This window comes from Carassius carassius, chromosome 15, assembly GCF_963082965.1.
Source record: "Carassius carassius chromosome 15, fCarCar2.1, whole genome shotgun sequence".
In the NCBI taxonomy this organism is placed as follows: domain Eukaryota; kingdom Metazoa; phylum Chordata; class Actinopteri; order Cypriniformes; family Cyprinidae; genus Carassius; species Carassius carassius.
In genome coordinates this window covers 23,417,491-23,442,360 of record NC_081769.1, presented here as the reverse complement: position 1 = coordinate 23,442,360, position 24,870 = coordinate 23,417,491, and the positions used below count along the sequence as shown (strand labels likewise).

The 24,870-nt window shown below is 35.9% G+C and overlaps 2 protein-coding genes and 1 pseudogene across 2 annotated transcripts; 1 reads left to right on the top strand and 2 right to left on the bottom strand.

Moving 5' to 3' along the window:
- Positions 1-2,066: 2,066 nt before the first annotated feature.
- On the bottom strand, positions 2,067-8,242 carry LOC132157935 (transmembrane channel-like protein 4; annotated as a pseudogene).
- A 1,536-nt stretch (positions 8,243-9,778) lies between these two features.
- Positions 9,779-15,554, bottom strand: mboat7 (membrane bound O-acyltransferase domain containing 7). Its single transcript, XM_059568095.1, has 9 exons — positions 15,397-15,554; positions 14,554-14,633; positions 13,559-13,688; positions 13,341-13,467; positions 13,102-13,258; positions 12,532-12,727; positions 12,245-12,397; positions 10,737-10,913; positions 9,779-10,633 (listed from the first exon to the last, which is right to left on the bottom strand). The coding sequence occupies exons 2-9, from the start codon at positions 14,627-14,629 to the stop codon at positions 10,246-10,248; spliced, it is 1,404 nt and encodes a 467-aa protein (XP_059424078.1). The 5' UTR covers positions 14,630-14,633; positions 15,397-15,554; the 3' UTR covers positions 9,779-10,245.
- Positions 15,555-19,006: 3,452 nt separating this feature from the next.
- LOC132157934 (glutathione S-transferase kappa 1-like) lies at positions 19,007-20,742 on the top strand (the record flags this gene model as incomplete). Its single annotated transcript, XM_059567183.1, has 7 exons — positions 19,007-19,063; positions 19,149-19,230; positions 19,501-19,629; positions 19,796-19,941; positions 20,143-20,259; positions 20,375-20,468; positions 20,646-20,742. Coding segments are annotated over 7 exons (675 nt in total), but the record flags the coding sequence as incomplete, so codon positions are not given.
- Positions 20,743-24,870: the final 4,128 nt, after the last annotated feature.

Below are 24,870 nucleotides of genomic sequence, written 5' to 3'. Positions count from 1 at the left end.
TTTGCTGGAATTTCCGCGTCTTCAAGGAGAGAGCACGTCATGGTTGCTTAGCAAAGGCAGACGCCTCAGGGGCGCTTCTGCCCGAGCGCTTTGGAAAGAAGGAGAAAGCGGCGCGCCTAGCGTTTTCCACGCGTTTTTAGGCGCGATTTGTGAACGGCCCCTAAGACTTTCATTTGTGCAGATTGTCCAGTACAATGTTGTTTGCGAATGTTTAGTCGTAAAAGCTGATAACATTGCTTTTTAACAGTTAACATTTAAAGCTTTACAAACATGTTCTGTGATCAGTTTGTCATTTACCAGTTCAAAATTCAGTCGTGCAGCCTAATTATGACTGAATGAGAGAGGTAAATGTTTAAAGATATTTGAAATGCACTTTTTTCTAAGTATTCACTGCTCTTTTTCACACAGCAGGTTTTTTGTGTGTGTCCAATTTTTTTTTTCTTTCTTTTTTTTGATGGATTTTACTTTAAATTGTGAGTTCCATTCAGGTTTCATGCCACTGGCACTTTTTTCGAAGGATTGTTTACAATTTCACAGCAAAAGCTATAAAGCTGTTTCCCAGTAAATAATAAAATACAATGCACTGCAATTTTATTCTGTTTTATCCTTATTCTTCGTGAAAATATGTTCTGAAAGATTCCTTAATAAGCTTTGTCCATGATATTAAACTATTTAGGAGCTCTAAGGACTGCCATGGTGAAAACATTATTTGAAATCTCCTTGTGAAATTTGCTAGAGTATGGGTCAGTGTTTTGATTGAAGAAGAGTTTGACAATAAAACAACTCCAGGTATATTTTTGATGAAGATATGACAGTGCAAAATGGTTAAATTCTCTTAAAAATCTATGCTGAAGGATAAAGACCATTTATTAATAATTTACTTGGGGAAAAAATGGAAAAAACTAAAATATAAGTACATAAACCGATTAATCGTAAAAATAATCGACAGATTAATCGATTATCAAAATAATCGTTAGTTGCAGCCCTACTATAAATGATGCTTTGCATGTAATGTTGATATTATCTGTATTTGTATCTTTGGTACCTTGGCATTAATAAAAAAATAAAAAAATAAAAAATAACATTCAGCCTTTTGTTTGCCAGGGAAACAATTTTCAGAATTTATTTAATACTTGAATATATTGTAACCCTCAGCAATGTATAATGATAGTGTGTTTTAATTCTTCGTATTTGAAAATGTTTTAAATAATGCGCAAAAAAAGCAGTTTTAATTGTCTTTTTTCATGGTTAAAGACTTAAAAAAAAAAAAGACACTGGCTTATAAAAAAGCATATATTTTAGAAATGAACTTTTTATATATATAAATTAAACTTTTTCTGAAAGAAGACTCTTATGCTCACAACATCTGCATTAATTTGATTATACAGTAAAACATTAATATTGTAAAATATTATTACAATTTAAAATAACAGTTTTCTATTTTAACATTTTAAAATGAAATATATTCATGTTATACCAAAGCTACAGTTTAAGCAGCTATTATTCCAATCTTGAGTGATACTTCAGAAAGCATTCTGATATGCTGATTTGGTGCACAAGAAAAAAAATTCTTCTTCTTTTTTTATCATTGTTAAAAATGGTTGTGCTTCTAATTCATAAAATTCATAGTTTAGGTAGGTGATCACACCCCTTATTACAAATGTTATATTATTTATCTTAGCATTTTTTTTGTAATATTTATCTAATATTCAGACCACAAACATTTTTTTTGTGCTTAAAGGGGTACACAAAGGAACGTTATTGTAATTAAATCTTATTATATTATAAAATTACACAATTTAAATATGCATAACCATTCTAATCCATAGATTTGGATTACTAATAACTAAGAACTTACCAGTTTACACTGAGATGTTACACTTTTCCCATGGACAGATGTTAAAGCGTGAACATAGCACAGGAGCACAATGTATATTAAAAAAAAAGGAATCAGTCCCAATCCTGCAGCTATATATTACTTACAAAAATGAACTCTTAAGCAACTCTTTAATGGAATATCAATGTTTTAAATAACCTACAGTTACAGAAGATGGATACTGAGTATAATTTTACATGAAATCCTGAATTGAAAGGCTGGTTTTATACTGACCAGGAGAAGAGGAAGAGTGGTATGGAGAATTTCTGGGAGCCGATATACACCAGGAATTCTTTACTAGTGTGGCTTAGCATGTTGACAGCTCCTGGTACAACGTCCCACATTGCTGTGTTCAAGCGGAAAGGCCCACAGCCATAAGATGGATGGATCCTACCAAAAAAAGGAGAGATGTGCAGAAATTCAATATAACACTTGACATACAGTATACATGATTATACACAAATATTCTTTTTCTGTCATTAAAATCAGTGTGCTACAACATGAAGCGTTACAGGCCTCACTGACTTAGTCACACTGTAAAGTAGAACCATGCTGGACATTGTCCATCCAAAGAGCAGAACCAACAGGCAGAAGAAATTTGAGGCGGTGGACTTGAAGTTTCTTGTTGCCGGTTGACAATTCTGGAAGAGAGTTGTCTGACACAAACAAACAGAAACAAATGAGAAATTAAAATCAACTGTATTACTTAGATGTGTGTGTGTGTCAAAGAAGAACATGTTCATGGTACCTTTTTGCAGTGATAAAATATAAATAATTTGATGGTGTTGATGAATGGCAGCAATGGACAGAAAAAAGCTCCAGTCCAAACCACAGTTTGACTGTAAACTAACGCAAGAACATTGGGGGCAATCAGAAACTCCTGCCGTCCCACCAGCTGAGTCAGTTTACACGAGCAATGATCAACCACAATCCTGAAAAAGGCAATAAGAAGTTACAGACTTACATTTTTTATATAAAAATGGATGCCCAAATTCATAAATTTTCAAACAGACCTGCGTGGGAATTCTACCAGGATTAGTGTAGCAATTGTGATCAGGAAGTCAAAAAGAGTCAGTTTATACATTTCCTGTCCAACATGTGTCTCCCAGCACTATGTAATTGTGAGAAAGAGATTCAACGTAAAAAACAAAACAAAAACAGGAACAGAAACAAAAAAGGCAACATTTTGAGACTATGTAGCCATTAAACAGAAAGACATCTATTTTAAAACTTACGCTGAAAAGTTAAAAAGTTTGAGTGGTTTTTTTTCCAAAGAAATGATTTATTTATGCATTAGGACATATCAATTAGTCGTTAATAACAGTTAACACATTTACATTGTTGAAGATTTCCATTTTTGTGCTTTTCGATGTCCCACTTGTTAAACAATCTTGAAAAATAAGCATTACATTTACACAGAAATATTAAACAGCATGACTGTTTTCAACATTAATATTACAAAATGTTTTAATAAGAATGATTTCTGAAGGATCATGTAACACTGAAGACTGGAGTTATGTTGCAGAAAAATCAGCTTTGTAATCACAGGAATACATTTCATTTAAAATATATATTTGAATAGAAACAGCTATTTTAATTGGTAAAAACATTTACCTTATATTGGGCGTAATTGTAATGACAGGGCTTGCAGTTGTTATTGCTGATTTCTCCCTTTCAGGTGATCTGCTCCCATAGAGTGTACAGCAAAACACCCAAACTCACCAAACGCAGGAATACCACCCTGCGATAACCAACAGATAGAATGAGTCAAATTAAGCAAGCAAAAGAAGAGTCTCCAAAAGAATAAAGACAAAAACCATATAAAAGAGAACAATGTATGAACAGACAATGTGTGCGTATTTAGAGAAAATGACGGTACTTCATTTGAAATGATTCATTTTGAAAGCTATTTAATGAGGGTCACAAAATAAACTGCAGGCTAAGAGCTCTCAGTGATGCCCTAACCAAGGCTAAACAAGTACTACTCTTCATCTATCTGCTCTGTGTCCTCTGTGATATGTTTATTCTGTGTGGGTGTGAGTATTGATCAAACCTCAACAGGGCCAGGATGATGGTGGTACCGGGAGAATATTTTTCCAGTAATGCAATCTTGTTGCACAGTAACGGCACCACAAAATTGCTTGCTGTTATGACCATGGAGGGTAAGTATTGCAATAGCAGCCCATTAAAGCCCGTTAGCTTCATAGACTGACAGAAAGAGAGATTTTAATAAATTATTTATTGAAAAATAAAGCCAGACAGGGTGATCAGAACCTCAACCAACTGAATAAATATTGACTTTTCCTTTATTTTACAACCATACTTGTATATATTCTTAAAACTTCCACTTAAACAAATCATGAATCTGAATTCGCTGGCCCAAGGCTTTATGCGATACTTCACCTGGCTGAACAGAGTTGCCTGTGCAATACCATAGAAAGTTGCACCGATGATAGGTTAAGGAAAACACGGAATGCGTAGAGAGAGACTGTTTGGCCCAGAGTCAGAGAGGCAGCCTTATTTTAAACATTTCTTCTTCTAGATCCAACTAAGGGTGACAGACACAGTGGAAGAGAAAAAGAGGGGAAAAAAATGTATAAATAAAAATATACTGCACTAGTAGTTAGGGAATAGTTCACCCGAAAACGAAAATGCTAGAAATTTACACATATCACTTATTCATCAATGGATGCTGTGCAGTAAATGGATGCTATCAGAACATCTGATAAAAACATCTCAATAATACAAGTAACCAGCATGACTCCAGTCCATCAATGAATGTACTGTGAAGAGAAAAGCTGTATGTTTGTGAGAAACAAATGTTTGAACTTTAAACCATTGCTTCTGGCCAATATAGCAAACTGTTTTGGACTGTATTCATTTGTGAATGATACTTGATCTGAGCATATTTAAGACAAAAAGGCAATAGTTGTTCACAGACATACACATTTTCATTTCACAGGATGATAATTGATGGACTAGAGTCATGTGGATTATTGTGATGTTTTTATCAGCTGTTTGAACTTCCATTCTGACGCCACCCATTCACTTCTGAGGATCCACTGGTGAGCATGTAATGCTAAATTTCTCCAAATCTATTCCGATGAAGAAACAAACTTATGTACAGAGCAGACCCAAAGTTTGGACACACCTTCTCAATCAAAGAGTTTTCTTTATTTTCATGACTATGAAAATTGTAGAGTCACACTGAAGGCATCAAGGGCTATTTGAACAAGAAGGAGAGTGATGGGGTGCTGCGCCAGATGACCTGGCCTCCACAGTCACCAGATCTGAACCCAATCGAGATGGTTTAGGGGTGAGCTGGACCGCAGACAGAAGGCAAAAGGGTCAACAAGTGCTAAGCATCTCTCGGGGAACTCCTTCAAGACTGTTGGAAGACCATTTCAGGTGACTACCTCTTGAAGCTCATCAAGAGAAAGCCAAGAGTGTGCAAAGCAGTAATCAAAGCAAAAGGTGGATACTTTGAAGAACCTAGAATATGACATATTTTCAGTTGTTTCACACTTTTTTGTTATGTATATAATTCCACATGTGTTAATTCATAGTTTTGATGCCTTCAGTGTGAATCTACAATTTTCATAGTCATGAAAATAAAGAAAACTCTTTGAATGAGAAGGTGTGTCCAAACTTTTGGTCTGTACTGTATATCGGACAGACTGGTGGTTATCAAACATTTATCAAATTTTCATTTGTGAGTGAACTGTTCCTTTTATGATTTTGTTTCCCCAGTACAATAACTCACTGTATTTTCACGTAAAATACCTGAAGACAATTTCAGACTTTTTTCCTGATGTACAGGCCTGTAATCTGTGGCGAAGATTGTTTTGTTTAACTTTTGCTGCAAGGTCTCCTTGGAGACCATGATTCCATCCTGTAAACACCTCCATACTGTAACCCCCTACTGCTTCTCCACCCATCACTACAACAAGACGAGCCGTGTCGCCAGAGATGTCAACATAATACTTCAGCAATGTCCTTTCAATATGTTGGCAGTAAAACCGGACCATAAAGGAACCTCTGTTTCGAACTCATTCAGAAATGTCCAAAAAAATCTGAATGCGTGCCCATACCGTTCCTGAAACCAGGTCCAGAACGAATGTGTAAAATATAAGTAGGGCACCAGGTTTTGGATCATACTGCAGATAGATAGATATAGATTATATTACATATACATTACATCACTAATAAACTTAATTAAGTTAACTGAAAATGGACAAAGCATAATATTGACTTTTTATTCATTTTAAATGTAAAAACATATATATCTGCATATTGTGTGAGTATAAAAAAGGGGGTAATTTCTAATAGTGTTTTTCCCCGAATCCCATCATATTAGGAGTAAAGGGCTAGGAAAATTAGGGAGAATCCCAGCTATCCTATGATTAGGATTGCTGCAGGAAACAACCTTAATGAAAACGTATCAGAACAGGGAAGAAGAGAGCCACTTTAGTCAGTTAAAAACAACAACCAATCTGTTTATAAAGTAGTTTTCTTTGAGAGGATTAGGTATTATAATGATAATTATTAACGGAATTCACAATTCCTTTTAAAAATGTTTTTATAAAAAAATGTATCTAATATACCTTTGTGAAGTTAAACTGTAAAGGATCTAGCACTAAACATATCAGACTGGTCTTGTTGCTTTTATGAATACTATTATACTGTTATCTGGTAACAGTTTAGGCAATCGAGCATGAGAGGTTAGCGTTGTGTTGTACCAGAGAGATTGGGATCCTACCGGTTAGATTGACTGTGGAAGCAATGGTGGAGTTTAAGTTCATGGAGCGAAACACAATGCTGGGAATGAGGACAAATGCTGCAATTAACAACGAGGATAGGAAGTAGAGAATCACAAGAAATCTAAGAAACAAGAAGTAGGATTGGACTCCTCCACCAAAGTGACCTACAAAAAAAAAAAAAAAAAACAAGCAGATGAAGTTTATTTTTAATGATCCTGTGTCTTCCATCTCCACTATATGCTTATATTTGATCTCTTTCTCTGTGTCTTTTCTCAGACGACCATTGGATTGTCCTATCATTTAAGGTGGAAAAACACATGTATGTGCAAATGAGCACAGCATTTCAAATTTTTGCTCATTAATTAATATTTTCATCACCTCCTATTCTTTGGATTCCCCTCTTCCACAGAACAAAATAGCTGAGAATGTAATTGGCGACCTCACAGAAACGGCGGAATGTCTGTGATTTTTTGATGTTCCAAGAGCTAGAAACAACTGGAACTCTCATCTGCTGCACCTGCCTGGAAGAAGACAGTGAAAACAAGCAAAACGTCTAGGAGCTGAAGTTAGAACAGAAAGAATTGTATTTCTTCAATCGAAATGTATCCCTAAATATTGGTTATGTAAAAACTGACCTTGGTAAGTTAATGTAAAAAGATACCATAATTCTTTCTTCAGACCCATGTGCAGCGGCAGCTCACGGGGATTTCGAGGTTCTTTGGAGCCTTCAGCATCTTCAGATGGGGTGGCCCAATCAAACTGAACCGCACTAGTGTCTTGGGCTGGAACTATCCGCAACCTCAGTGAATGCTGGGCACAGTGAGGACTAGGGTAGTCTGTACATGTTCAGAGATGTATTTCAAAGCAATCACAATTAAAAAGGTTGATATATTAAAATGATACATGGCAAGGAAGGGATAATACTGATGATTAATTGTACTGGGAGACATTACAGTCAAGTACAGGTAACTGGGACTGAGAACAAAATGGAGCAGCATTTCCCCATCAGCTCTTAAAATATTCTATGCACTACATTTCTATACATAGCCATGACCTATATATGCACATCCCTGCCAGTTCTGTTTAACATTTAAATAACAGACTTCACACTGAACATGGGTGAAACTGAGGACAAATATCATTTGTTAGATTTACACTATTCAGTATAATAAATGTCACAAGAACTGTATTAGATCTGTATTATAGACAGAGAGAACAATGATTAATTTCATTGCTAATCGCTGTATTTTTTTAAATCGTATCAATCAACACGTAAATTTACAAGGCGTGTCTAAAAATATGTGGCACTTTTCAAATTCATTTGATTTATTTTCTGAATATATATTTTTAAAAATAATATTTTGGTAAATATACTATAATAAAATATATATATTTTTACATTATATATATATATATATATATATATATATATATATATATATATATATATATATATATATATATATATTATACAGACATTTAAAGTTCTATCTCATACATGGAACTAATTGTGAGCTAACCTTACAAATGTATGTTTCACACATATACTACATACGGTCTTACCTGGAGGTGAATGGACTTGATTGCTAAATTCTCTCAGCTCCATCAGAAAACAGGTACTATCAACATGGATTCCACTTAAAACAAACTAAAAGACTAACTGCACAATACAAAAACAGCAGCTGCCTGTCATTAGTGCATAGCTAGTTTGACTAATTCCCACTGACAGAGAAGAACACATTTGTGTCAGGACTCGGAGTCTCATGGAAATAAACTTTGGAAACGTTTCCTTGTTCTAATTACCAGCTGATCGCTAGCTGCATGCTAGGCAAACTAATTGTATCTTGTCAGTTGCAACCTATTGAGAGCAATTTGGCTTTCTGTGTGGACTCATAACGGATTTACCGTGTTTAGTAGTTGTGTTTAAGTTATAAGATGGTTATGACAAGGGGCATAACCTTTTTGTTGCATGTGCCAATGAGCCTTTATATACAGATATCACACACTGTTAATGAACAAAATAATTAAATAATAAAAACGTTCTCTCAGTGCAACTTATGAAACATTAATTAAAACATGGACGTAACACGTAAATAGCGCTATACAAATAAACTTGAATTTAATTTGCATAAAATATTGAGCAGCAGAAACCTTTTCACACTGATAATGAAAATGACCACAATTTTTGTGAGCACCAAATCAGCAAATTAAAATGATTTCTGAAGAATCATGTGACACTTAAAACTGAAATATTTATTATAATAAATACAATTCTAAAACATATTACCATAGAAAAGGGTTTAAAATTGTAAAAAATAATTTATTGATTAAAAATATGTAAGAAATATAATAATCTACAATCCCCAAACTTTCAAATAGTAAGTCAAGGCAGAATGTGAGCTATAATGATGGGCGGAAAATCCATCTCAAAAATGTTTGAGACATGTAATGAAAACTGTCACTTCATGGAAAAATCAGATGATACTCGTTAACGCATTTTGTTTCTATTTGACCAGATGAAGGAAGTTTGGGTGGGATACTTTTTTTATTTTTATTAAAATACTGTGATTTTTTTCAAACAAAACCTCAGAGTTTGGAGTGGCAAATCCTGTGTTTAATACTCCAGAAGGTAAACATCAGAGATACAACATAGCAGGTAGATTATATAAAAAACAGGATACAATCTGAATGGATCAATAAACTAAACACCAGTGCTACCATCCAGTGACAAGGACAAAATAATCTGAATGTTTTAAAATAGGACTGCTCATTATAATTAGATTTTATAAGACACAAAACTTTTGAGCTCTTTTGAGAAAATCTTTGTAACATGTTAATTGGTGCAAACGTTTAGCATTTTAAGATGCACTTTACATCATGTGGTATCAAACTGAAAAACAAATGATGAACAAAACAGCAGAAACATTCACTGCTACTTTTTAATAAAGTGAAAAAAATTAAAGTTACCAACTACTTTCAAATTCTTTGAATTATTATAGTAATATTGATGCATATGACACATACATTAACCATCAATGGATACTCATCCCATCAAACAAGGCAGACTAACTTTTAATGACAATACATACACCTTATCATAAAGGTTGAATTACCTCAAAGACACGATAACAGAAAGAGTAGTGATACTGGTCCAACATTATTATTTAATTTTTTTTATGGATGGATTCAGTTATAAATACTCTGTATGGGAGATTAATTGAGTCCTAAGGTCACCGATGAGCAAAAAACTGTATTAAAATACAATACAAACCTCCTTTCCAATTGTTTAAAGCAAATAAAGAATACAATTTAAAGCAAAACTGACCTGGTAGGAATGAATCTATATGGTTGCACTGTTTATCATCAGATAACAAAGAAGACAACATATGTAAAAAAAATAAATGCTAACATTGGAATCATCATAATTATGGAAAATATTTGAAGCAGTTTTCATTGTTAATAAAATACAGACTGATGTCCTTGGGCTCACTGTGTATCACACATCTATGTTGGTTTATAAAAAGCAAAATACCTCGAATGGCAGTTGACGGCTATTACAGTGCATGTTGTAAACATACCATCTCTCCGGTTATCAGCATGATCATGGCATCACTCAGCTTTCTCTCTTACCACATCCTCTTTTAATCCTTCCACTCCATCCTTTCTCTCTCTCTTTTTACCTCCTTTCATCACTTGTCCTACTCCTATACAAACAACAGCAATGATGTGAATTATGAAGTATATGGAGCTCCAGTAATTGATGGTGTCGCTGGCCTTCAGGAGAACAAAACCCATGCACATGCAGTCGTAAGCCCTCATCTTGAGGAACCAGTGGATCCAGTCGAAGATATTCTGGCCCGTCGGCCCTAGACGGGCTCTGACTGATGCCTCCATGGCCGATTCTGCTGCGATACACAGTGGGATAGTGAGAAAAGAGAGGTAGTAACCAGCATGGAGGCCATGCCAATAAGCACTGATTAACATAGTCCATCCAGCCCTGTCATAATAAGTAAAGGGATAAAAACAAAGAGAAAGTTAATGATTAGCAATGGTCAGTAACTATACAATGGAGTCGATATGTCAAAAGTACATGCTTGTACCTGAGAGCATACGCTCTGAAAGGAGCATTGGGATAGATGTAGTGGTGAAGCCACCACTGTACCGTCATGTTCCAGTAGCGCATGCCATGCCGAACCTTTACACAGAAATCTGTGTTATAACAGTCGATGTTCTGGATCGTTTTAAAGTCATACTCCACAACTGTGTCTGGATCAGGACTGAAAGAAAAATAACATTACATTAACATTTAGGGATGGGACGGTATGAAAATTTAATATCACGATTATAGTGACTAAAATTATCACGATTATCAATATTATCACGGTTTTGTTGAAACGAGATGAAAGTGTTCAAAAATAGTTGATGCTCACACTGAAAACATTTCAGCAAGTTTTATATTTAATAATCAACAAACAACTAATAAAACAAGCAACTCTATGCACTTAATTTAAAGAAAGATTAAATTCTGTGGCATTTCCTTCCTTACAATGAAAAGTGTAGAAGCATAGAAAAGCATAGAAAAGTCACTGACTTTCGCCATTCCTTCTCGAAATAAAAACAAAAAAAACATTGTGCGCTGCGCTTGCGTCAGACTGTTGCTGGCTGGACATGATTTAATAGTGAGTTATTAAAACCGCGATAATCAAACACGGTTTTAATGATAATTCATTTTTAAACGATATTACTAACCTTCAGCACATTTTATCACGGTTATCAATAAAACCGGTTATCGTCCCATCCCTATTAACATTATCTACCGCATTATCAAACCCTAAGTGAGCTTCTAATTTCCTGTAGATAGAATCAGAATCAGATAGTCTAGCTAAAGTGAAGACAGTCTAGCTAAAGTGTCTTGTAGATCCACGCTTAAGAAATATGGCCGTTTTAACTGTGATTACCATTTACACTAGGGGTGCACAATATATTGATAACATATTAGTTAATGCTGATATTAAGAGATTCATTTTACTTAATCTGTGCGGTTTGATTTAATTGTGCATGCTCATTTCCCTTTCTTTTACAGATTTTGATTACCGCTGCCAACTAAAAGTTAATCTTAAACACATTCAGCTTACACAAAATCAAGACTTTTAAATATCAGTTTGTCATGCCATTCATTTGTCTGTGTTCAAGTGCTATAAACGGGTCTCCGTTGCATCTACCAACCCAGAAAATGTGAAAAAGAACAACCCAGTAAATTTGTTTTGGTAAGCCTTTCTCTGCAAGCTTGTGAAAAAACGAGCCACTCAGATTTCACAGACTGTACATTGTTCAAGCTACTACACTGTACACGGTCTAACATTGTTACTGTACAAAGCACAATAAAATTTCTGTACAAACATTTTGCATGTACTTCTCCTTATCCTGACAAGTGTGGTTTAAAACTACACAACTGTGACACTGTGTTTACACAACTGTTTTATTGGATCCTGCGGTTATTTCCTGGTATAAATATATCTATAGGTAGCCTTTAAGTCATTAGATTTACAAGTTACAGTCAAATTGTAAAAGCGCATTATAACTCTATCAATAAAGTTAAACACCCTACCTATATTTCACCGTTGGCCCTCCTCCAGGTTTGGACAGCGCCCCCTGGGGGTAACAGCCTAGACCTGCACTGATGCAGCCAGCCTCTGCCCCACACCACGCAGAGTAGAAACGCATCCGGAATACAAAGAAAATTGCCACCATGTAGAAAAACCTGAAATTTAATACCACTATGATTCTCAATATGACATCAAAAAAATAATGTATGATTTCATTTTACCATCTACTTTGGCGTTTCATTTTTATTAGACTCTCTTTGGAATGGCATTTTAATCCAGAAAACCGAACCTATAAAAATAGTTGTGGTCCAGGAATTCATCGGTACGGACATAGGACAAGGGAAAGACGGAGTTGACGGCTATGAAGAGAGCTCCGTAAACGGGCACCATCTTCAGCCTCTGCAGGCAGGGCTCTTTACCCGGCAATGACAGAGGACTAGACTGTTGCAACCAGTCTGCATATGTCTGATAACGGAAGAAGGGACCTGCAGATCACCGGCAAGAGTGGGTGGGAGAAAGAATGGAAAATGAAGGAACGTGAGAAGAGAATGGTAAGAGTTATCAATGAAGACATAAAGCAGATGGGCAAAGATAGGATGGAATATAGGTATGTAAATGCAATATTGGAATGAAAAATGAGCCACGGTTTGGGAAGACATATTATGGCAAAAGAGGAGCAATAATAAACACAATTAGTTAGTTAGTAAAATAAATTGGACTCACACATAACTGAACTAGTAGCAGAGAGAAACAGAGAGAAACATGTTAGCATACATGCAAAACAAACAGCCCAGAACATTTGAATAGACTCAAAAGCGTTCCCATATATTCAAATAAACACAAAAAGCATGCAAAATACCTGTCATTATGCCCACATAGCAGTAGCTGTATGATATAATGTCATAAAGTGAAGGCTCATGGGAAAGTCCTCCCACCACTGGGGATTTGGTGAAGGTGCTCACTTCCTTTTTCTTCTCCAAGTGATAACTTTGAATCTCATTGGCTAAACTGACCATCTGTGCATTCAAAACAAAACTCATTTCATATATATTAAGAGTTTAAAACATAGTAAATGTATCTAATTTTATTCTCTCGTACCTTCAAAGTTAAAAGAAGTTGAATGGCATTGGCAAAAGGTGTTGGTTGAGGAAGGCCAAACCAGGTGACCAGACGGAAAAAGAGGAGGTACAGAAACGTCCAACCCAAAGACAGAGCAGGGGCACTTCTAAATTAAAAAATAAAAACAGACAAAGGTCGAACAAGGGAATCACACCAAATCTAATGTAAAAGTTCAGACAGCTACATATCATACAAACCGCCAGTTGATCTTTATAATCAGCCATGTTCCTAACACTGTACATAGAGAGTGTAGAGTGTGGATCCCACAGGTTGCTATCGAGATTATCAAACCTAACAGCAATGCTGCCCCCTGCTTGACTGGAGGACCTGGGAAATAATACACAGGAAAATGATCAAGGGCTGTTATTTAAAGTCTCTATTGTGACATATATCTGAGAATAATGGATCATCACAAAAGAACTTAATTAGGGTCAGAACTTGGTTCCATGCATCAGTTGTTGACGTTGGCATTACACTTAACAATATAGGAATATGAAAGTGAGTTCGCTTTTGGGTGTTGTTTAAGTGGAATAAGTGATTGGAGAAATACTGTAGTGTGTATGTACATCACTGGAAGATCAAATTATGACTTTTGATTATTATTATTTATTTTTTTAAATAAAACATATGCAAGGATAAATCATTGACAGTAAGATTTTGAACCTGCATTTAAAACAGATAGATTAAATGTTAATTTTTTTGCTGACTTTATAATATGGTGAACACAGGTACACTTAACCTTAATCATCCTTCTCATTATTTCATTAGTCCAATCAGCATTAAGTATTCATACAGCAATGATGCATCACCGGTACACTGGGGAAGCCAATAAATTCATTGTAATTTTGTATTTTTATTTGACCAACATAAATTTACATTTTGACCCATTTATAATAATTTATAATAATTATTTTAATAATAAATTAATACATATTTATAATAACAAATAATTTGTCATTAAAAACTGTGATCTACAGGGTTTCTAGGTGGTGTCTATGTCTGTTTGAAGTAAGATTTCAAGCTGTAGTATTTATTTATTATTCTGTACTTTTTGTCACAAAACAACACTGCGTGAAGGCTGAGCTGTTCAAAAAAATTTTTTCAAACAATGTCAATGTCAAATGAACCAGCTTCACCTATATTCACCCTATTTTTCACACATTAATGTGAAGAATTACATGGTCAGACTTACTTAGGTAGCGGAAGAGGAATCCTACAGGAATTGATGCGGCAAGGATTCCTAGGTAGACTAATTCATCTGGTGACATCTTTCTGTTTACACCAATAACAAAGTAGAACAACTGTTTTACTGTATACATGTATAATACATGTGTTCTCAACTCTGGTCCCCGAGGTCCACTTTCCTGCAGAGTTTAGCTCCAGCGATGATCAAAGATTGAGGGCAAGAGTTGAGGACCTCTGGTTTAAGATATCATATTTCATTATCAATCTAACATTAAAATTGTATGTGGCTTGGGTTAAAAGAAGAGTTCCCCCAAAAAAGAAAAGCTGTCATAATTTATTCACCATCCAGTTGAGTTTCTTTCTTCTGTTTAACACATAAGATATTTTGAAGAATGTGGGTAACCAAATGGTTGCTGGTCCCCACTGACTTCCACAGTAAGAAAGAAAAACCTTTACGGGTGAACTACCCCTTTATTCAGTTTGGAAAACTGCCAACATTTAATCAGTCATCCCATCTTTGACTATCTTTGACTTTATTAAAAATCAAACAATGAGATGCTGAGGTAATGCTTATGTAAAACGCTTTTAATCAATGCTTAGATTTAATTAATTACTTTACTGAACCAAATATCTCTAGCTCTAGGTCTCTAGCTCAAGCACTAACTTCCAAGAACCAGTCATTCAACGTAAGTTATCTTGTGTTTTTAATAAATCTGACATTTGAATAAATTAATACATTTTTAGATGCATCAAATAGACTGGCATAGTAGTTAAGGAGACTGACAATGGATCAGTGAGAATGGATAATATACACCACCTATAATTCTGAAATAACCAAAGCAATACTTACAGCAGTGATATATTTAGACATGTGCTATCAAGACGATTTATTCTGAAGGATATTAAAATATCCTGCAGTCCCCTTTAACCGCCTGCACTCGTATTCTCTCCTCACCACTTCCTACTACCGCATATGTTCATCATGGATCGCTTGCTTTACGAGTTGCCAGATATTCATAACTTCTGCTTCTTCTTCTTCCTGGTTTTTAATGGCGACTGGCATACAACGTAAATAGGTGCATTACCGCCACCTTCTGCTCCGGAGTGTTAAACAGCGTTTTATATTCTATTTATCCCGTCACTCTAACAAAAATAAATAAATAAATAAATAATAATAAAAACTTGTTGTGCTAATTAATCCACTTCTTAAATTCCACTTATGTGTGCTGGGACCCATATAAAACTGACTGATGTATCATTTTGAACAATTCTTGAATGTTTCTTTTAGATACTTAAAGGGACAATAAGTAACTTTTTAGGTATTTTATTATCTAAAATCAATATTTTTATTCATAAATATGCCCTCAATGGTGTACAAATACCTATGCCAATGTTTAAACTAATCCTCGTAAATGAAGAACTTATTATCTTTATATACATGGGACGGGTAGGTCGACGGAGGCTTCCATGTAGTTCCGCCATCTTGCAAAACTATAATAGCAGAGAGGGACAAAAAGTACTAAGCCAACGCGTTTCCACAACGCGTTTTCGGTCAGAGCCAGAAACGCAGGTGCGGAGCAGTGAGAGGCGCTTGAAACTGCATCGGCAAGTTTAAAAGTATGGATTGCATTCTTATTATGGACCATACATATGCCGCGCCACAGGAGAAGAAATCGTCGCCAAAATGAAGTGCTATTAGAAGACATCCTGTCAAAGCTTTTTGGTACATATTGCCTACCGTAGATGCAACGCGCATTTGAAAAAGCGAGGCGCTGGAGAGCAAAATTAGTTTGAATGCAAAATACAATTTCACCACTAGATGGGAGTAATTCCTACTTACAGTCCCTTTAAGAGAATATCTTGGTGATTAGATTTAAAATATCTCAAACTCTTTAATTCTGAAACTAAGTCAGAACCAATTAAAACATTCTCATGTTTGTATTTCTCTACCCACCGCAATGACAAGAATAGGATATTGCTATCATTTCTACAGTATAAACTGCCAAATGATTTGAAGTTCGCTTTACTCCACTGATCCACATATTTCCAGTCTTGAACTAAAAAAGCAGCCCCAGTTATCTGACGTTCTTGATCTTTTGAGCCGTCTGTGTATGCCGGATATATTATATAATGAAAATGCCGATGACAATCCAGATATTCATAACTAACGCAACCGTAAATTATGTTGAAAAAATAGATACAAAACACCTTCATGGTTTTATAAAAGAACTATAATTTTATAGTTCTCGTGTAATGTGAGAATTATTTATTTTACATGCTAAATGAACAGGCTGCTGCACATAAATTCGTTTTTTTTTTTTTTTAATCTAAACTATATGTTTCGGTTGTAACTGTAACCCCCAATTTCCACCAGATGCGTAACGGCTGCGTTACGGCTCCGGCACGGCGGCAGAGTCAATAGGTTTCCATTAAAGTCAATGAGTGTATTTCCACTGAATGCGTTACAGCTGCGTTCCGACTCCGGCGATCCGCAGCCCTCCGGAGCAGATACGCAGAGCTTCTATTTTTGCCAGATGCCGGAGCGCTCCGCAGCACTACAGGGCAGAGTACGCAGGACAGGAAGTCGAGTGACAAAACAGAACAGCCAGAAACAAAATAAAAGATCCGTTTAATTTTCAAAATAAAATACACCGCGCTCATTTCCCTACACTACACATTGAAAACGTCATAATGGGCGGAGACAGGCTTGTTGAAGTTTTAACCCCGTTGACACGATGGATGAAGAAATGAAAAGAGAAAAGAAAAGAGTTCTATCCTATACTCCTTCGGATGGAAAACTGTTCCTGGTTTGGTAGTTCTGTATAGAAACTACATATCGCGCGATCACACCAGAATTCGCGAGATTACATGGGGCATCGTGACGTCAGCTGTAAGTCATGATCGCAGCCGTTCCGCAACAAATACGGACCTGGTGGGTATTGATGGACGACGGAACACGGAGCTGTCACGCAGCGGAGCCGTTCCGCATCTGGTGGAAATTGTGGGTAATCTGATTACCCCTCATTTAAAATGTAATTATAACGAAATACAGTTATTCATATTTACTCGTTACTCGTATTTTAAATACGTGATGACAGAATGACAGAAACAAAACTAACAAATACTGCTTCAAGTGTGATTGCATTATATAATAATTGCTGTTAATAATGTTCATCGTATGGTTGACTACGTCTTGTATAAATTTTTCTGAAAAATCCTGTCATATGCACACAAGCTGACAGTCACCACTTATAAGCTACTATTATAAATATTGTAGAAACGTAATTTTCTGTAAAGTTGATTTGTAATGATTTGTATCGTAAAAAGCGCTATACAAATAAACTTCAGTTGAATTGAATTGAATAATGTATTTCGTTACTTCCCAGCCCCTAATACACGTAATTTATTTTCCCATTTTTCAGGAAGATATGGTCAAATAAAAGAACCAGTCACCGTCGGAATATCTGGCAACCCCTTCAACAGACGGGAACTTTCACTGTGGCTGCTGGCTTAGGGGCGGAGCTTTGATTGAGACAGAAACTCACTCAGCGTGAGCGTTGAGCTTTTCAGTCACTCCTGAAATGTGGGAACTTGTCGCAAAAGTTTAGCTGTAACTACAAACCATAGCTACAAACCACTAAAAGCAGCATTCTTAAATTAACTTCGTTTACTTACGAGTGGTGATGGCAGAAACGCCACACGTTGGTGAAGCCTGCAGTTATACAGTTTACTGTTATACAGTCAGAGCCTGTTTTTATACAGTTTGTGGTCAAAGCATGCAACTAAAAAAAGGAGAAAAAAATAAATAAATAATTAAGCTCAAACACACATAAAGCACATTTCACAAACTAATTCCAAATGTTTTACTGAATTTGTAATATATTAAAGCCAATTAACAAATCATATAAGACCGTTAAATATGAAAGTGTCTGTATAATATGTTAATTTGCAGTGCTTGTTTTGTTTGTTTCATGATGAGCTTGGTTAATCAAACCAATAGGAGACCTATAACAATTCCTTTTTATTTATACACATTCATAAAATTTATCAGACAAACGGTTTTTTTAAAAAGACACTTGAATCACGTGACATTGATGAACTCCGAGTCACTTGTTCGAAACAAATGATTGATTCACTAAGAATCGGAAGCTTCACGAAGCAGTGTTTCCACAGTGTCCATCACTATTTCGAGACGAAGATTATTTAAACTCGTGTTGTTCCTAAACGTCGTTCATAATCCGTACAAATACACTTTTTTCTAGCTGGCATACTCCAAACAGTCGATGCTAGTCTGTCGTAGTGAACGAGGGTCTTTCTGCCATAAACGGGTTAATCTCATTCTAACTGCGTTGAACTTTAACACGGTTTCTCTTAAAGTAAACGAGTGAGACAGCGACGCCAAGGTTAAACTGCTCGCGTGCATGTAAATTACATTATTTTAATAACCCATATTATAATCCATATCTGTCGAGTTTTTTTATGATATTGTTTCTCCATATTCCTGGCTGGCATTTGAAGTGCGTAATGTTTTTCTCCTTCAGTTAATTGCGACCCAGTTTGCTCAAGATGTTCTCATACAATGTGTTGATTTTGTGTTTTAAGGTGCTGTGTCGCTATAGAAATGTTTGGAACATCGACCTGAAATTTAAACCAGCATATTTAGGGGCAGTCATGCATGGCTCAGGTGTGTGTATATGTAAAAATCATTAAAAACAACAGTTCTAGATTCTTTAATGAAAATGTGTTTTTATCTAGTCTCAGAACGCATTATGTGTTTTTTAAATACCAAAAGAATGTGGTATTTATGTTGCACTTTTTACTGAAATGGGTCAAAAGTAACTAATATTAGACTGTCATGAGAGCAATAATCATGCAACAGCTAATTAATTGGAGCATTATAAAAATGTGCTTTTATGAATAAGTTAACATATGATCAAATTTCTTCTATTTTTAGGCAATCGGCCTCCTGGAATCGTCCCAAATAAGTTCCATTACATGTCCAAAGATCTGGAGCGGGTGTCTGGCTATTTTGGTGTTCCTCTGTATCCACCTTCAAATGTTTTTGAAGCAATGTTTGAGAAAGGTATTCAAACCATGACCAGATGCAAAATGCAAGCCATACTTTCATATTTGTTTTCTGTCGTATAGATATGTTTTAAGAGCAATTTTTGGTTAAGGAAAAACATTTTTTAAATCACTTTCTGTCACAATCTCTTTTATTCTCTTTCCTCGTCCATCTTTCCATGTAGGCACTTTGAATACCATGCGTTTTGTGACAGCTGTAGCAGAGAAGGAAAAAGATGGAGATGTGCTGGTGGAAAGGGTATCTAGAGAGCTCTGGAAAAGAATCTGGAGTACTGATCAGGATGTTACCCAGCCTGCCTCCCTCATTGGGGTATCCTATACCCAAGAGTAGCTGTTTTTAAAAGAAGAGGTGTCAGATGCAGAACCTGGTTTGTAAAATTGCTAATTAGAATTCATTTACATGTTCTGTCTCCTATTATTATGCCATAAATGTATACACATGAAAAATTTCATGATAACCTCTGTTGTACTTCACCACTGTATTAAAACAGACTTGTTTTGTGTTGCACAGGCAGGATTAAAAGCGGGTCTCTCGGCCAGTGAGTTGGAGGAAATTCTGACACTCTCCAAATCTCAGCCAATCAAAGACAAGCTGAAGAGTGTCACACAAGAAGCACTGGACTATCAAGTCAGTGCCTTTTACTTGCTCCTTTGAACTCTGTCTTTCTAACTAGAATATCTTTGTGGTAAAAATATAATGCATATTCCTTACAGTGATCTCCCCCCACCCCTCAATTTTACAGTGCTTTGGTTTTCCTTCCACTGTGTGTCATGTGAACGGGAAGGCTGAGCTCTTCTTCGGTTCTGACAGATTTGAGCTCATGGCTCATTGCATCGGTAACCATAGATTTGTACTATAGTCTAATATTTATATTTATCATACACGGGTTTCTTGGTGGTTTATTGCACTTTATCAGATTTTAAACAATAAATTCCTAACTATTTATTAAACTATAAAGATGTATAAAAATTTACTTTTCGTTGTCCAATCGTTGTCTGTCTTTTGTGTTACAGGTGAGAAGTGGGTGGGGCCTTACCCTGACAAACCCACATCCAAAATGTGATCACTGCTCTCCTATACTGCTTAAATCTTATAAATGCTGCACATTCACATTGCTCTTACAATATTAACATTGAATTCAAAAGAGAGTAAAAAACAAACTCTGAAGACAGAAATAATAAGATAGATGTCTATGTGGTCGCCGTAAGACATGTTCCTCATTACTGTCGGATCAACATTACTGTCCAAAAATATAGACTTAACCTTATAGACTTAAAACATTGTTCTTCCATTGTTAACCATGGTGACCTGCAAAGAAACGCGTGCAGCCATCATTGCGTTGCTTAAAAATTGCTTCACAGGCAAGGATATTATGGCTACTAAGATTCAGTTCTTTTAAAGAAGGCTTCAGGGCGTCGAAGAAAGTCCAGCAAGCGCCAGGATCGTCTCCTAAAGAGGATTCAGCTGCGGGATCGGAGTGCCACCAGTGCAGAGCTTGCTCAGGAATGGCAGCAGGCAGGTGTGAGCGCATCTGCACGCACAGTGAAGTGAACACTTTTGGGAGATGGCCTGGTGTCAAGAAGGGCAGCAAAGAAGCCACTTCTCTCCAAAAAAAAACATCAGGGACAGATTGATCTTCTGCAGAAAGTATAGTGAATGGACTGCTGAGGACTGGGGCAAAGTCATATTCTCTGATGAAGCCCCTTTCCGATTGTTTGGGGCATCTGGTAAAAGGCTTGTCCGGAGAAGAAAAGGTGAGCGCTACCATCAGTCCTGTGTCATGCCAACAGTAAAGCATCCTGACACCATTCATGTGTGGGGTTGCTTCTCATCCAAGGGAGTGGGCTCACTCACAATTCTGCCCAAAAACACAGCCATGAATAAAGAATGGTACCAAGACACCCTCCAACAGCAACTTCTTCCAACAATCCAACAACAGTTTGGTGAAGAACAATGCATTTTCCAGCACGATGGAGCACCGTGCCATAAGGCAAAAGTGATAACTAAGTGGCTCGGGGACCAGAATGTTGAAATTTTGGGTCCATGGCCTGGAAACTCCCCAGATCTTAATCCCATTGAGAACTTGTGGTCAATCCTCAAGAGGCGGGTGGACAAACAAAAACCCACTAATTCTCACAAACTTCAAGAAGTGATTATGAAAGAATGGGTTGCTATCAGTCAGGATTTGGCCCAGAAGTTGATTGAGAGCATGCCCAGTCTAATTGCAGAGGTCCTGGAAAAGAAGGGCCAACACTGCAAATACTGACTCTTTGCATAAATGTCATGTAAATGTCGATAAAAGCCTTTGAAACGTATGAAGTGCTTGTAATTATATTTCAGTACATCACATAAACAACTGAAACAAAGATCTAAAAGAAGTTTAGCAGCAAACTTTTTGAAAACTAATATTTATGTAATTCTCAAAACTTTTTGCCATGACTGTACTGTTCAAAAGTTTCTTTTGCTCACCAAGGCTGCATTAACTAAATAAAAAAACTGTAAAAATTATAATATTGTGGAATTCAGTGTTACACTAAAGATTCATAATGTGACCACTGGATAGTAGCCTATAAGATATTTTCCATTGTCACTTCACACTCCGGTGGCAGAAATACACCATAAACTGACAATCACCATTCTATTGAACAAGAAGAAATGTATCCTGAAACAGGAGTGCAGGACAAGACCAAGGGTCTTGCATATAAATAAAAATAATGCATATAAATTACATTATTCCAGTTTTTCAACTGAGAATACTGTAACCACAATGTAACCAAACACAGCTGGTAAAGGCACAGCACGTCAGCCAGGATTCTCACTCTTATGATCACCAGATTCGAAGACCTTCAAGGACATTTTCCATTACCTTCCGTTTCATATCATTTTTCATGTTTATACATTTAAGAACCAGAAAGAACTACCCTTTTAATCAAAATCTAAAGTTTTGTGACTTTTTCATGCATGAAGGTTATCCTTACAGTTATCTATAAGGTAGCATCTCTTTTATTCTTTTTTCTCCTGTTGTTTGTTGTTCTTAGACTCTTGTCACGTGTTTTGTGACAGCTGTAGCAGAGAAGGGAAAAGAGGGAGACACACTGGAAAGGGTGCCCAAAGAGCTCTGGATGAGAAAATGGTGCACTCATCAGGAAATAAATCGAGAGACATTCACACAGTGGAGTCAGCTGTCTAGTCTGTCATTGGCTTGTGTATACTGCAAACACAAATGAGCTTCATCACTGTGTCTGTCGCACCACTCTATTCCCCTTTTGGGCTTGAACTGATGATAAAACTAAGGACATTATTAACTCTTAAGTCTTTACATTTATTTTGAAAGATGAAGCTCACGATTATGGAAAGGGGCGTTACATTTCCGAGGAATGCTTGCAGTGTTTGGCCAATCACAATGCACTGGGTCAGTTGGCCAATCAGAGCAGACTGCGCTTGTCAGAAGGAAGGACTTTGTAGAAAACAATGCGTTTAAGAGAGGTGGGTGTAATGATAAAAACTTCATAATCATCGGGAAGAAGGAGGTGGGAACCGGCGGACAATCAAAATGAAACTTTAATTACAAAATAAACACAAAACAGCACATCAGCCCCTCACGGACGACTGATGCGCACAAAATAAAACCAAAATATAAAATAACGCCCAGGCCTGGTCGTCTCTCGTTCTTCACTGTCGTCGCTCCAGTTTTATATCCTTCCATCTCCTATGTGGGACTCGAGACCGGTGGTGGTCGCTGATTTCCCAATCACTCCACCGGCCTCGCTCGTGTTCACACATCCCTCGGCCCCGCCCCACTCGTCACAGTGGGAAATTGAGGACCTACAATAATATACAGTATTTGAAAAATAATGTAAAAGCATCATATGACCCCTTAACTTTTTACTCCATACATTTGAGGAAATGTTATATTTTAGCACAAAGATGGAGAATGACACATCTATCTGTGCTAAACCTTTAGTGAAGACAGTAAAATAAACTGTCAGATGATAATTAATAGTATGCTCCAATGTCTTTTTTATTTTTTCTCTAGAAATCTTAGCTAATCAAAGACAATCTTTGTGTTTCCCACCAAATATATTTTTTGATTTTGCCCCGCTTTGGTTTTCAGTTTATTGTGTGTCATGTGAGTGGAAAGGTTAAAGTCTTCTTTGGTTCTGACAGATTTGAGCTCATGGCTTATTTCATCTGTAATTTAAACTCATTCATTCATTAACCAACAATTTGTTTGAATAACATCATTGGTTAATTTACACATTTGATGTGATTTTATGATTTTATTTATTTATTTCTGCGTTATTGTCAAAATGATGCAAAGCATTTTTATTTTTCCTCAGTGATTTTTCACAGCAAAGATTTGTTAAAAAAATTATTTGGTCATGTCTGCTTGATCACACATTTTATCTTTAATGGCTTGTCAGCATTTTAACCAGTTAAAATGTGCTTATTGTTTGCCAGTGCTAACAATGATGATAATCAAAAAATTTGCCAAAATGTGTATTGATACTATTTATATTTCACCTCTCTCTATATCATAAGTAGTACTCGTAAATTTGTAGCAATAGCCAACAATACTGTATGGGTCAAATTATCTATTTTTTTCTTTTATTCCAAAAATGATTAGGATATTGTAAAGATCAAGCTCCATTAAGATATTTTATAAATTTGCTAAATAAATATTGTAAATATATCAAAACTTGATTTTCAGTTAGTAATATGCATTGCTAAGAACTTCATTTGGACAACTTTAAAGGCAATTTTCTCAGTATTTAGATTTTTTGGACCCTCAGATTCCTGATTTTCTAATAGTTGTATGTCTGCCAAATATTGTCCTATTCTAACAAACCAATAGAAAGCATATTTATTAAGCTTTCAGGTGATGCCTAAATCTCAATTTTAAAAAATTGACCCTTATGACTTGTTTTTGTGGTTCAGGATCACATATGTGTGTTTATATATATATATATATATATATATATATATATATATATATATATATATACAGTCATGGCCAAAAGTTTTGAGAATTACATAAATATTAGTTTTCAAAAAGTTTGCTGCTAAACTACTTTTAGATCTTTGTTTCAATTGTTTCTGTGATGTACTGAAATATAATTACAAGCACTTCATACGTTTCAAAGGCTTTTATCGACAATTACATGACATTTATGCAACGAGTCAGTATTTGCAGTGTTGGCCCTTCTTTTTCAGGACCTCTGCAATTCGACTGGGCAT